The sequence below is a fragment of the Lactuca serriola genome, chromosome 3, assembly GCF_051521515.1.
Source record: "Lactuca serriola cultivar US96UC23 chromosome 3, Lser_US96UC23_V15, whole genome shotgun sequence".
Taxonomy (NCBI): domain Eukaryota; kingdom Viridiplantae; phylum Streptophyta; class Magnoliopsida; order Asterales; family Asteraceae; genus Lactuca; species Lactuca serriola.
The window spans coordinates 41228659-41242884 of NC_136410.1; the positions used below are offsets into that span (position 1 = coordinate 41228659).

General features: G+C 33.4%; 3 protein-coding genes across 4 annotated transcripts; 1 reads left to right on the forward strand and 2 right to left on the reverse strand.

The window, feature by feature from the left end:
* Positions 1 to 2483: 2483 nt before the first annotated feature.
* LOC145095175 (uncharacterized) lies at positions 2484 to 3199 on the reverse strand. Its single transcript, XM_079033101.1, has 2 exons — positions 2801 to 3199; positions 2484 to 2756 (listed from the first exon to the last, which is right to left on the reverse strand). The coding sequence occupies exons 1-2, from the start codon at positions 3197 to 3199 to the stop codon at positions 2484 to 2486; spliced, it is 672 nt and encodes a 223-aa protein (XP_078889227.1).
* Positions 3200 to 9843: 6644 nt separating this feature from the next.
* Positions 9844 to 12225, forward strand: LOC145092023 (glycosyl hydrolase 5 family protein-like). Its single transcript, XM_079029896.1, has 4 exons — positions 9844 to 10284; positions 10426 to 10673; positions 10947 to 11467; positions 11665 to 12225. The coding sequence occupies exons 1-4, from the start codon at positions 9877 to 9879 to the stop codon at positions 12153 to 12155; spliced, it is 1668 nt and encodes a 555-aa protein (XP_078886022.1). The 5' UTR covers positions 9844 to 9876; the 3' UTR covers positions 12156 to 12225.
* LOC145092024 (proteasome subunit beta type-7-B-like) lies at positions 12192 to 14226 on the reverse strand. Of its 2 annotated transcripts, none has more exons than XM_079029897.1 (8): positions 14073 to 14226; positions 13753 to 13903; positions 13319 to 13460; positions 13132 to 13228; positions 12981 to 13050; positions 12784 to 12888; positions 12514 to 12700; positions 12192 to 12421 (listed from the first exon to the last, which is right to left on the reverse strand). In XM_079029897.1, the coding sequence occupies exons 2-8, from the start codon at positions 13891 to 13893 to the stop codon at positions 12342 to 12344; spliced, it is 822 nt and encodes a 273-aa protein (XP_078886023.1). In that variant the 5' UTR covers positions 13894 to 13903; positions 14073 to 14226; the 3' UTR covers positions 12192 to 12341. The 2 variants fall into 2 exon arrangements, with proteins under 2 accessions (XP_078886023.1, XP_078886024.1); XM_079029898.1 differs by having other exon boundaries at positions 13753 to 13922; positions 14073 to 14188.

A 14226-nucleotide genomic window follows, 5' to 3' on the forward strand; every position in this document is an offset into this window, starting at 1 on the left:
AAGTTTTATTTTTTTCGAAACCCACATTTGGCAAGTTTTTTTTTTCGAAAAAAAAAACTACTAAAACAATCAATTTGAAAAAAGAAAAAGAAAAAATGGAAGGTCTTTTTCAGAAAAAAAGTTAGATTTAATCGATATTTAAAGTCTTTAATATTACCTCAAAATATATGATTCATTTGTTTTTCTATAGAACACATTATATAAAGTTTTTTTTTTCTTTGGAACAAAAAATTATATTAAAACTAGCAAGAAGTTAGAAAAAAAAATTACAAAGGTAAAGCCATTAAGGGGTTTTAGATCCAATCGCTCCAAAAGGCCTTAAACTTTATGTTTCTATTGACAAACCACAAAAAAGAATAGTCAACCATACTCTAGAACAAAACTTTGCAGGAAAGAATGTTATCACCAAACACCATATCGTTTCTAAACCTCCATGGCACCCAAAGCACCACTCATAAAATAGCTTCGAGAGCTAATTTATGAACCGAAGTCAACCTTAGATCATCAAACCAGTCGTAGACATCACACAACTTGTCTGGAGAATAAGGGGTAACATCAACCCACTTAAAAACTTTGGATCAAAAAGTGGCTTCTGGAACAATCAAGCAAACAGGACACATGAGAGTGTTAAGATCCACACATTTCCGACTAAGATTCCATATAGTAGGGATCATGTTAAGTAAAATTCTCCAAAAAAGAATATTAACCTTCTTAGGAAGGAATTTAGACCACCTAGTTTCCATATCGTTATAAGGAAGAGTCATATTGTCAATGTGCAACCTGGTTTCCTTAACATAGAAAGAAACAGAGTCGTTTAAACACCATCTCTAATGGTCTTGATCGTTAGAAAAGCTTACACCTTGCAACAACATTAAAAGATCTTCAAGTTGACGGCTACTAACCCCTCCACATATATGTCGAGACCAACTCCAATGGAAACCATCATTCCACTTATCTCGCACCAAACAATTTTGTTAAGTTTCCAAACGAAACAATCTAGAGAATCTAACATTAAGTGGTAAGTCACATAGCCAAACATCACTCCAGAAGCGTGTAAAATTTCCATCACCCACCTTTTTTGTAAGAAAGAATGAAGCACCAGACCCTTTTCGTGCATGGAATTTATGGATCCTAAAATCTTAGACCATATGCCTTGCCCATGAGTATGAGGAAAAAAGATGTGCATCCACCTCCATATATACCAAGAGACCCCAAGACAACAGAAACCAACACTGAGCGACCACCAATTGAAAGCATATTAGCTTTCCATCTAGACAACCTATTATTAAATTTCTCAATTATAGGATCTTAACTTTTGAACCTCGACATGTTATTGCTAACAGGGAGACCCAAGTACAAAAAAGGGAAGTTGATCCACCTTGAATCTAGTAATTCCACCAAAATTTTGACATCTTTAAAATCTACACCTACACCATACATATTAGATTTATGCAGATTAAGCTTTAGGCCAAAGACACAGTAGAAACACTACAATAATTGAACAATCCTATGTATATTGGAGCGATCCCAATCACCCAAAAATAACACATCATCTGCATAAAGTAAGTGAGAAATTTTAAGAGAACAAATCATTGCACCTCGAAAGAACCCCATAACTAAAGCATCATTGACTGCAACATGAAGGCCTCGATAACTAAAATAAAGAAAAACGGAGAAGGAGGATCTCGTTGATGTAACTCTCTTTGAAGGGCAAACTCCGCAGAAGGAGTTCCATTAACTAAGACAAAAGTCTTGGCCAAATTCAAGCAATCACAGAACCACAACCGCTATTTGAAACCAAATCCCAAGAAAAACATCACACGGTCAAGAAAGTCCCAAGATACCGAATCGAACGCCTTTTCAAAGTCCACCTTGAAAATCATGTGCTTTTTTTGTACCAGTCCAATATTTAATTTACCATGAGTGGGCCGTCCAAAAATTGTCTGCCTTGGCAAAAGAAGTTTGCTCACGGCTAACAACTGAGTCAATGACTCGAGAAAGTCTTATTGCTAAGACTTTAGAAATAATCTTATACTGAGCTCCGATAAGGCTAATAGGCTGAAAATTAGTCACTATAACCAGACTGTTAACTTTTGCGGATTAAGGTGATAAAAGATGAATTGCATCCTGAAGGAATCATTCCCGTAATAAAAAAAACTCACTTACAAACACCATAACATCAACTTTCAAAATTTCACAATATTTTAAAAAAAGCAAAGGTAAAAACATTTGGATGTGGCGATTTATCCGAACCACAAGCCCATATAACATCATGCACCTCTTGTTCAATAATAATCGTTTCCAAGGAAGTAATCTGATCATCATTCAAGGATTTGTACGGATTACTTCCGTGACTCACTTTCACCCCATCAAAGGCTTTATATTCTCTTGAAAAAAATGAAAAAAACATCTTTAACAACCCCATGATCAGTTAACCACACCCCTTCACTCTTTATTCATTTGATATATAGTTGTCGCCTTTTCTAATTAATCAAACCATGGAAAATTTTCGTGTTTTCATCAGCCTTTATATCCCAATTAACTTTAGCTTTTTGCGCCGCATCAGGTCTATCTTCATTTTCCAAATCACGAAGGTTTTTTAATAAATTGAATATTTCGTTTATCATGTCATCCGTACCAATACCACCCTCAATAGCTTTTTCGGTTTCAACAATGGCTAAAATCAAATCTTGTTTCTTCAAGTTCTTTTCAGCCGAGTAATCTCGAGCCCAAGCTCCAATTTTTTCTTTCACAAACTTCAATTTATTTTTAAAAACAATACACATATTAGAGCCTTTACAAACTTGAGCTCAGACCAAGCCGTTTTGACCAAGTCATCAAAATCAGGAGAATGTAACCCGGAGTTATACAACTTAAAGGGGACAGGACCATAATCTTCAATAGATTGTCTCAAAACGATAGGTCTGTAGTCTAAAATCAATCGGTCAAGAGCAATCACTTCTAGATTTTGAATAATATTGAAAACATCCTCCGAAACTAAGAACCTGTCAAGCTTACTTAATTTTTCACAGTTGCTTCTGATACGAGTATAAGCATGCCTACCCAAGGGGACGTCCCGTAAATGACAAATACTTATAAAATCATTGAAAACATCTGTTGCGGTTTGATGGAACAACGATCCTAGTCTCGCTAGTCTCTTTGAAGCATAACGAACCATGTTGAAATCACCAAAAACCATGTAATTACCTGGGTTCTATTCCATAAGAGCATTGGGTGTGGGCAACAAGGGGCAACACCAAGTTGTGCCACCTCACATGCCACATAAGCAAATGGTGTTATAACACCAAATGAGGAAATGAGCAACAAGATGCAACACCAACTTTTTGAACATAAATATTTTTATTTTTGTATTTATTTTTTACTATTTCGTTTTTTTTTTACTTTTTTTTTGCTTTCGTTTTTTTTCTTTTTGTGTTTTTTTAATAACTAATATATTTTTTATAAAACATATAATTTTAAAAACAAAAAAAAGACATAATATTTAAAATCTATAATTCCGATTACAATTAAAAAAACATAATTTTAAACCTAAATTAATAACTAAAATACCATTCAAATTACTACTAAAACCACACTAATACTAATTAACCAAAATACTTTTTCCTAATTTGTTCATTCATCGCTTGTAGCACCGCTAAATCACAGACGCTAAACCCTCCTCGCTTGTCCGAAGAATTGACAACTGATGTGTCATTAGTTCCCTCTCCTTTTGTTCCTGCTTCTCCCGTGACTGCCTTTCCAGGAACTCCAAATAACGACGTTTCAAGTCATTTTTTTCTTTTATTAATAAATTGTGCTCGTCGAATTTCGCTCTCATTTTTGCCGCATCTTTTGCTCTCGTTTCCACTTCCTCTGCATGTCTTGCAGCGCGCCTCGCTTTGTCGCGTCCGGGCGGTCGTCGTCGTGGGGATATCTCTTGGATATCATCCAGGATCTCATCGTCATCGGCGTTTAGGTTGATGTTAGTCTGTGCGTCCGACACGTCGACCGAGCTAGAATTGCGAGACCTTTTGGATTGAACCTCCGACGATATAGGCGTTTTATTCCACTTTGGATCCGCTCGCAACAATTCCCATGATTTTTCAAAGTCGAAAACATGATCCATTTCGACCCGATATTGTTCCTTAGCAGATTTGAACAAATCGAAGTCGTTGGTTCCGCTTTGTTGTTGCGCCTCAAGCCGGTTGTAAATATCGTTGAATTTGCTGCACCGCTTAGTTATCATACCCCATTTGCTGCTCAACATGTCATTGTTGTGATACGGATTTTTCTTTAAAATAGCGTGAAATTTGTCGAGCACCGCCCCCCAATAAGCTCCTTTTTTCATTCCATTTCCGTGAAGTTCGTTTTTTGAAGTAGCACACCAAGTCGCCGTCAAAGCGTATTCCTCCTCCGGTGTCCACCATTGTGAAACGTTTGCATTTTTCTGTTTCTACCGCTATTGATTTCCCTTTTGATTTCCCTTTCCCTTTCCCTTTCTTGTTCCTACTACCTCCCACTTCCGCTTCACCCGATTGTTGTGTCCTAGGCGATGGTTGGTTGGTTTGTTGTTGCATCGAAGCAAAAGAAGGGAAAAGATTTTGTTGTAAATTTGGGTTTTGACCGCTTTGATTTTGTTGAAAGTAAGGTGAGTTGGGAAACTGTAGTGGCGGTGAAGCGAGGTTGAAAGCTGCGCTTTGGTATAGGATCTGTGGTGAGCCTTGAGTCGATAAAAGGTTGAAATAACCTTCATAACTGGTAAACACGACAGGCGAGGTTGTGTTTGGGTTTGATGATGGGGAGGTGTTTTGGTTTTGCTCCATTTTTTTAGAAAGAAATAAAAATGTAGATAGAAAGAAATGTAAGGTTTGAAATGAAATGAGTATATATATATATATATATATATATATATATATATATATATATATATATATCATATAGGTTCATTTGAGACCACCTATATTTTGTGAGACCGTGAGACGCATTTTATTTATTTATTTATTTATTTTTAATTTTTTTAGTTAATTCAAGTTCCGAAAATAATATTTAAAAAAAGAATTTTTGGATTTTTCCATTTATTTTGCATTTTAAAATTATTTTTTAGAATATGTACACTGTAATATTCTATTAGAATATTTCATGTATTTTTCAAAAAAAAATGGAATTTATTTTTATTTATTTTATTTTTTTAGTTAATTCAAGTTCTGAAAATAATATTTAAAAAAAAGAATTTTTAGATTTTTCCATTTATTCTGCATTTTAAAATTATTTTTTAGAATATGTCAGTGTAATATTCTATTAGAATATTTTACGTATTTAAAAAAAAAACGGATTTTTTTTTACTTTTTTTTTATTATTTTTAGTTAATTCAAGTTCCGAAAATAATATTTAAATTTTTTTTTTTTTGGATTTTTCCATTTATTTTGCATTTTAAAATTATTTTTAGATTTGGTCTCACAAAATTAGAATGGTCTCAAATGAACCTGTACCTGAACCTCTATCTATCTATCTATCTATCTATCTATATATATATATATATATATATATATATATATATATATATATATATATATATATATATATATATATATATATATATATATATATATATATATATATATATATATAAAGGTAATTTATTTTTAATTAATGTGAATTTGACCGTTTTCAAACGGTAAAGTTTACAACGACTCAATTTTACACGTTTCATCTTGTTTTCATGGCCACGAGAACCGCATGACGAGAAGCAACGAGGTGGGGGGGGTGTTCCCCCCTGTTACGACGCCGTCGCGATGCGCCACATCACCGGCGTTACATTTCGTTTGTACCCATACCGTGTGGTCGAGCGCCATAAATCCTCTTTTCGTCTGTCTTCCTGAGGCGCGGAAACATAAATCAAGAAATATTTTACTTTTAAGAACACCCATTCACCCTCTACAATTAACATGTTATCTGAACTAAAAACTCGAGATTTCAAGAAAACCGAAGGATCCCACACTGAGATTAACCCTCAAGAGCGAAGTATAAAGTCTTTTATGATTCATTTGTTTCTTTACAAAGAATGATCAAATTTATTTGTTTTTTCTTTCGGCACATAAGTTTCAAAATATATTCACTTGGTAAATATTCTTACAAAATACCATGATTTGATACAACTCCTATAAATTTAGTGCCATGATCATTTATCGTTGATCGCATCAATTTTCTATAAGAAACTTTGTTTCTTTCAAATTATTTGAAAAATAAAGTCAAACTCCATAATCTTAATCCAATCATATTCCGTGCCTTGGTATAACAATGATTCCACAAAATTTAAGCAAAAGAAATGATTCATTTGTACAAGAAGCATTGCCGTTGTTGTTTGCCTTTAAAGTCTTGCCAAAACCTCTTAAAGTCCATGCGATCTACTTTTCCATTTCCTTTTTGGAACTACTATATGTTATTTAAGAATTAAGAATGATAAAATACCTAATGGAAAATTGGAAATTAAGTAATGTAAATCAATGATAAAATACCTAATGGAAATTAAGTAATCTTACCACAATTTAATGTATATTTAAAAAAAAAACCTAAAATATTTGTTTTTTTAGCAAAAATAACCATCTGGTCCGAAATTCACCTTAGACCAAGAAAACAAATTTGGACTGACATTTCGGATTCCGGGCTAAAATTTAGGATTTCGAAAAAATAAAACTTCCGAATTTCAAGAACAAGTTTGAAATCCGATGAACAATTCCAGAATTTTGAGAAAAAAAAATCATTTTTACTTAAATGTTAAATCTAACAAAAAGTTAAGAAAAAAACATAATAATGTGAACTATATACGATATTAGTGCATAAAATCAGACATTTTATTGGAAAACGGTGACATTAAATACTACGAAATAGATATTTCGGACATAAGCAGGGATATTTAAGTTTCTGTCCCCGTTTCACACCTTTGTTACACTCACCTTCCCTTGACCTAATGCCCGTTAAGTAGTATCCATGGGTTCGCCACCATGAGGGTATTTTCGTCATTTCAACTAGAATACTCACCACAGTCACTCGACTCATCCGTACAAATTCTTTCTCTAATTCTTTCCAAAATTAGTTTGAGTTCAAGACCTTCCATGACAAGGTTTTGGTCATAGACCCATACATATAGCAGGTTTGTAGATTTTACATATACACATAAATTCATCTATGATTTTTGTTTAAGTGATTTGATTTTATCTTAAGATTATTGGTTCGTGGGTTGTTTATGTTTATGTTTCTATTTTACAAAATTATCTTTGAGATTTTGGTTAGTTTTTGGGTGTTTCTTTGTTAAGGGAAAAGACACTAAGGATCATCATATATTCTGCATGTTTTTCATCTTGTTCTTGGTGTTCTGCATCTAGTTATAATGACCAAAATACCCTCATGCACAAGGTACATGAGGGCATAACAAGCTTCAGTTTAAGGGACCAAATATGCAACGAAACTTAACAAATGAATCTTGTAGACTAAAAGTTCTATATTTTGGAAACCATGGGAACGATTTTCTCAATATGCACATAAAAATATTTTAAGCCATATTAATCTTATTAATACACTGCATTGAATAGAAAAGGTAGATTTAAAAAAATATGGTTTAACTTTATAAGCAACGAAGCTTAATTTATAGTTTTCTCACTTTGTGGGACAAGGAAAAAATGTGTTTTATTTTTCTTTTTACCAGTTACAACAATCATGAAAAGTTTTTTATGTTTGTAAGATTTTCTTGGTAATTCATTTATATATTGTTATGAAGAAAAAAAATATTAAGTACGCTGCTTAAATCGTTTATTTATTTTAGATAAGAAAAAAAAAATAGAATGGACGCATTTGCTATCTAAAAACTAAAAACACAATTAAACAGGAAAAGGGTTACAAAATCAGTCACGTAGATCTTTGTTTACCTTTTCATACGCGAACATACACTGGTGTTTGGGGATTGAGTTTTGAAAACAAAAAGCATTTCACAACGTAAAATATTATAATCTGATAAAAATCTTTTAGAATATTTGGCAAAAACTGCTTACATATTTTGACATATATTGTGAATTTGTGATAACAAGGGAGAACCATCAATGGAATAAGATACTAAGGTGAATAGAAGATGGACGTTTGTTTACTGTTTATGTTAAAATAAGAGCATTAATGTTGTTTTATCTTAAAAATCTATAAATCAATTTTAAAAAGTCCAAGGAGAATAACCTTTTAAAACCTTTCTATTAGACCATGTTTAATGATAGTTTTTCAAAAGTTTTTACTATTCGATAAAAAATTTGAAAAGTTTTTTACCATTGAAATGAACTGTCATTCCAACCACTTATTATTCTCCAACATTTTAATTATTTGAATGGTTTGTCTATTTTGGATTTTATAGTATTTCATAACAGTTTATTTTACACTTTAGTTATATTTAGATATTAAAATTTTAATTTGTTAATTACTTAATCTATTTTATTTAATATTTAAAATAGATTTGGATTATATATTATAAAAATTATATAATTGTCAAAATTTTAAAAATGGTACATATACCAAGGATTAAAAAACGTTACCATAACATACTATATAATATTTTTTTTTTATTTACTAAGATGTTAATAATAATATGAAAAAAAAATGATTGTGTACTTAAAATTTGAAAAATAATATTTAGGTAGTTTATATAACATATAAGATGATAAAATAAATAGTTTAAGTTCTAAAAAAATCTTAATCATTGGACCGAGTTTATAACAAAAGTTTTTAAAGATCGTTAGAAATCGGATATAATTAATGAAAAAAGCTTTTTAAAATGTTAATTATTAGAGTTGTCGTTAGTTTTATAAAAAGAAATTTAAGAATTTTTTTTTAATTGTCACGATCATACATCATATTATAAGGTATAGTAGCAAAAGCCTCATGTAACCACCATCGGACAACTCAGCAACACTTTCACACCAAAAAGAGAATGAGCAAGGAAAAAAAATAAATAATATAAAAAATAAAAATATAAGTTGTATGGGCTACACCACTAACCACCACATCACCACCATAGAGGGTAGTCACGACTTGGTCAAGCTTCCACATCACCACTACATTCCTTGCATCCTAAGTATAACCACGTAGCCTTGTTATAATTTATATCATAAAAAAACAATATATTAATAAGTTATTCCAGAATCCAATCACTCATAAAACGTGTCCTATGAATAGGATTGCCAATTACTATTTGTTGAATTGATAAGTAGCATTATAAGACATATAAAAGATTTATATGATAAATAATCTATTAACCTATGTTTAAACCCTTACATTATTTAGCTTTTGTGGACATGAATATTCGTCTACAGTGACTTCAGGACATGAAACATACCTTTATGTTCGCAGCTAGGGATTAGTCGGTGAGCGAAAACTTGCCCAAAAATCCTAGTTAGGAAAGTTTACTTTCCAATTTAAAAAAAAAAAAAAAGAAATAAGATGCTCAATCATAAAAAGTGTAATTTTTTTAATCAGATTGTCACTTACTATTTGTTAATGAGCTTAATAAGATGCTCAAAATCTTGATCTTTATATAAATAACTTCATTATTCATATCCATCTTTAAAATATTACATACTCATCTTACATTGTGAAATCAAGCATAAATTTTGAACTTGTAATTTTCGTTTACACATGTTTATAATCAAATATTAAAAAACCGATCATACGGCAAACAAGCATTTTATTTTGGAAATTTTGTTAGAACACAAGGGTAAGATTGACTTTTCATAAGAAAAACTAAAGTAGCGGCAACAAGTGATAGTGATGTCAACCTTGACAATATTGGGCATCCATAAATATTAAACACACTTATCCTAAATCATCATATACAAAACATATATGGGTCTGAATATTTTATACCTCCTCCTCCTTCTTTTTGCCACCACCGCCCACCACCACCTCAGGGCGGCGGCACTTCCACTCTCCACAAACTCACGATGGATTGTCGACGACGGAAACGGCGGAGAAAGAGTGAAACTATCGTGCGTGAACTGGGTTAGCCATCTAGATGCGGTGGTCGCAGAGGGATTAAGCAAACAACCGGTGGATATGATCTCGAAGAAAATCTTGGAGATGGGATTCAACTGTGTAAGACTAACATACCCACTTTTCTTATTCACAAACGACACCCTAGGGTCAGTTACAGTCAGACAATCGCTTCGAAAACTTGGGTTGATCGAGTCAATTGCCGGATTTCAAGCCAACAATCCTTCCATTATTGACCTCTCACTCATCAAAGCTTTTCAGGTACGTAATTTTTACTTAGACTTCATGTCTTCTTATAAACTAATTTGATCGGAGTGTATAAAAGTACAGCGAACTAAAGCATCAATCGAGTCAGAGTGCAATAACTTTTTGACTTTTTTTTTTTTTTTTTTTTTTTTACAGGAAGTTGTATCAAGTCTGGATAGAAACAACGTGATGATGATATTAGATAATCAAATAAGCAAGCCTGGATGGTGTTGCAGTGATTTCGATGGTAATGGCTTCTTTGGTGATCAATATTTTGACCCTGATGTCTGGTTAAAAGGTCTCACAAAAGTCGCCACCATCTTCAACAACTCAACCAATGTTGTTGCTATGAGTTTAAGAAACGAACTTCGTGGACCTAAACAAAACATCACCATTTGGTACAGGTAACATTAAAACTTAATGAAAAACATAACTTAATCTAAAAGGGGTTGTTTAATATCCCTCTTACCAGGACCACTGGCACTGATAATATGTTGAGTGTATCTGACTCGACTTTATCACAGTTAGAAGCCTCTGACTCGATCCTACTTTGTGTTGACTCCTCCTCTGACTTATTCGGTCAGATTTGGGGCTCAATTAGTAACTATCAAACAACCCTATAATTTTGTAAGCTATATATATAAAGTGTTTCTTTTTTGTAATTTGATTGTTTTTAGGTACATGCAAAAAGGTGCAGAAGCTGTTCATGCAGCAAACCCGAATCTTCTAGTTATCATGTCTGGTTTGAGCTATGATAAAGATCTGTCTTTCCTTCAAACCCAACCTGTAACCTTAACATTTAGTCAAAAACTGGTTTTTGAAGTCCATTGGTATGGTTTTTCAAATAGTGAAGAATGGGAAAACGGTAACCCAAATGAGGTATGTGGGCGGGTGGTTGATAGTATAACGAGAAAAGCCGGGTTTTTATTGGACAGTGGTTACCCTTTGTTTGTAAGTGAATGGGGTATAGATCAAAGGGGCACAAACGACAATGACAATAGGTACTTGAATTGTTTTTTGGCATGGGCAGCTAACCATGACCTTGATTGGGCTTTATGGACACTTGCGGGAAGTTACTATTTTAGGCAAGGTGTCGTTGGAATGGAGGAGTTTTATGGCGTTTTGAATTGGGATTGGTGTGGTCCAAGAAATTCAAGTTTCTTGGAAAAGATCTCGGCTGTCCAATCTCCTTTTCAAGGTGAGACAGATAGACCCAACCAAACCATATCCTTAGGATATCTGATCAGGCCTACCAGATATTGGTTTTGCTTATTATACAGTTGTACCTGTATAATAAGCCCTGATCAATTCCAATTATGGAATTGATCAGGACTTATCAGATCCTTCTGGTTTTGCTTATTGTACAGTTGTATATGTTATGCATATGTTATGCAGGACCAGGATTATCAAATACACGTCCGCATAAAATCATTTTCCATCCATCAACGGGGCTTTGCGTGCAAAGACGATCGTTTTTCAAGCCATTGATTTTGGGACCGTGTTCAGAAGCAGAGCATTGGGATTACACCGCGAGAGAAATCCTAACAATTAAGGGAACATACTATTGCCTACAAGCAGATGGAATTGGGAAGAACGCAAAATTAGGGATAATATGCACAGATCAATCTTCAAAATGGGAACCAATATCAGCATCGAAACTACATCTTTCATCAAAGATCAACAATGGGACAATTGTTTGTCTGGATGTAGATTCTGAAAACAATATTGTCACAAATAACTGTAAATGTTTGACCAATGGCAACACGTGTGACCCTGCTAGCCAGTGGTTTACAATCATTAATGCCACATCAGGGTCCAGTGCAGCAAAAGGGTATTTTCCTATTAGTTCGATTCTCCAATCTTTTGGAGCAAACTTATTAGTATGAAAAGTGTATGTAAATATTGTAAATTTGAATACTAACTTTCAATAAAATTCAGCAACTTCATATTCCATAACATGAAATGATAACATCATAACAAACAACTGGATTCAATGTCATTTAAACTCAAGCAGCTCATTCTAAACGAAAAGAAGACATAATTTGCTGAAACAAAGGGTAGAAATGGCAAACTTATTCTTCCATGGCATCTCCTCCCACTTGAACTACTTCAACCAGTTCCTTCAGTGGTGTAATCCTTGTAAGCAGAACTTCTGTAAACACAAATTGGATCATTAGAATCAAATAAACACATAAAAAATGGAAACTTTTTTTTAAAACTTTTGGGAATATGGTGATTACTAACCAGCTTTTTTGGAGAAAGTATAGCCTCTTTCACTGATGTAAGTTCGGGGATTTGGAGTGAGATGATTGCGCAGATACTCCTTCTTACCCTTTTCTATCACACACACATCAACATTGCTTCCACTTCCCAAATCATTAAATATTCCAGAACATATAGCTTTGGTTACCAAGTTTACCCCTTCATCCCTCTGTTTAAAAAAATGAACACTCATTAATTACCAAACTGTTAAAGATATGAATCTTTGAATATGTGAAAAGTGTAAGAACTCACAGTAAGTCCTTCACGATACTCTGATTCAAAGATAGCCATTGCAGCAAGAGAACCAGATCCCATTGTTGCAAATGGGAGTGTGTCAGTTGATCCATGAGGATAAATCTAAAAAAAGGTAAGTTTTTTTGGAACAATTAGTATGTCATCTTAATTGTAAAAACTATTTTTCAAAATACCCGATAAATAAATCAACTTACAGTGTGGAGATGAGGGCCTGTGACATCAACTCCACCAAGTACCAAAGCAGCAGATACATGGCCTTGGTAGCTGAGTAAGTAAAAACAAAGTCAGATACTTCTAAATAACAGAAAGAAAAAGAAAAAGAATCATAAATAATCTTATGCTTACCGGAAAAGATGAGATTTTAACAGTGTAAGTGCTGTTACAACTCTTGATTCACGACCAGTGTGATATCTGTGTAGCTTCAGTTGAGAGCTGATGTTGTCTAATAAAAAAGAGATGTATAGGAGTAAGTTAAGGGGAGGGGATCATTAAAAAAAGTGTTGGAGTGAAACAGAGATGACTGAAAGAGTACCTGTAACAGCTTCTGTATCAGCAGCAGTTCCAGCTCCACAACAGTAAATGTTTGGTGCCATGTAATGAATCTTCTCACAGTTCTTATCAGCAACAATGGGACCTTCTGTGGCTCTGGTATCTGCTCCAAGAATCACACCATTCTGAAGATGAAATGATGATATGATTAGAGGTAATTCATCTCAAGAGAAACTACTTACGTTTATGATCATGGTAAGCCTAAGCAATTGTATACTTTTGATGCCTAGTTTGTTTATTTCATTAAACCCTAGAAATACACAACTTCATCACATTCTCTAGTGTGATACAGAAACATTTAACTGAAAGTATTTATAATCTTACTTCAGATAAACCCAATTCAGATTAAACAAAACATATAAAGCTGTTAACAGAGCAAGCAAGCAAACAACCAAACATAACAGAAGCACAGCGCACCTCAAAGATTAAGCCAACGATGGTGGTTCCCGTTTTAAGATACCCAGGAGGTTTCAAGCCTTTCTTCGCCAGCATATCGTTTCTCCTACACAGGTCGAAACTGAATCCGGTTTTCGGAACATCCATTGTCGTATTTGACATCTTCAGATACCTAAATTACAACAAATATACTCCAATCATAAAAATAAACGAATTATTAACGAGTTTGGGAGGAACACCTCTAATTAGGGATTAGTAGTGATCGAAAATTAAAATACTACATGAACAGCTATAAACAAACTGAAACTGCATATGTTGGTTCTCAGATATGATCGACTTACGAGTTCACTACTGATCGAGAGCGCAACCGATTCGTAGAAATCTCAAAATCTGCAAAGAGATTTATGAATATAGCATAGAAATCTTGGGTAGAAAGGCAATGGGGTTGTCTCGCTTCGTCTACATATGTTCTTCAAAAGAACACTTACACCCCCT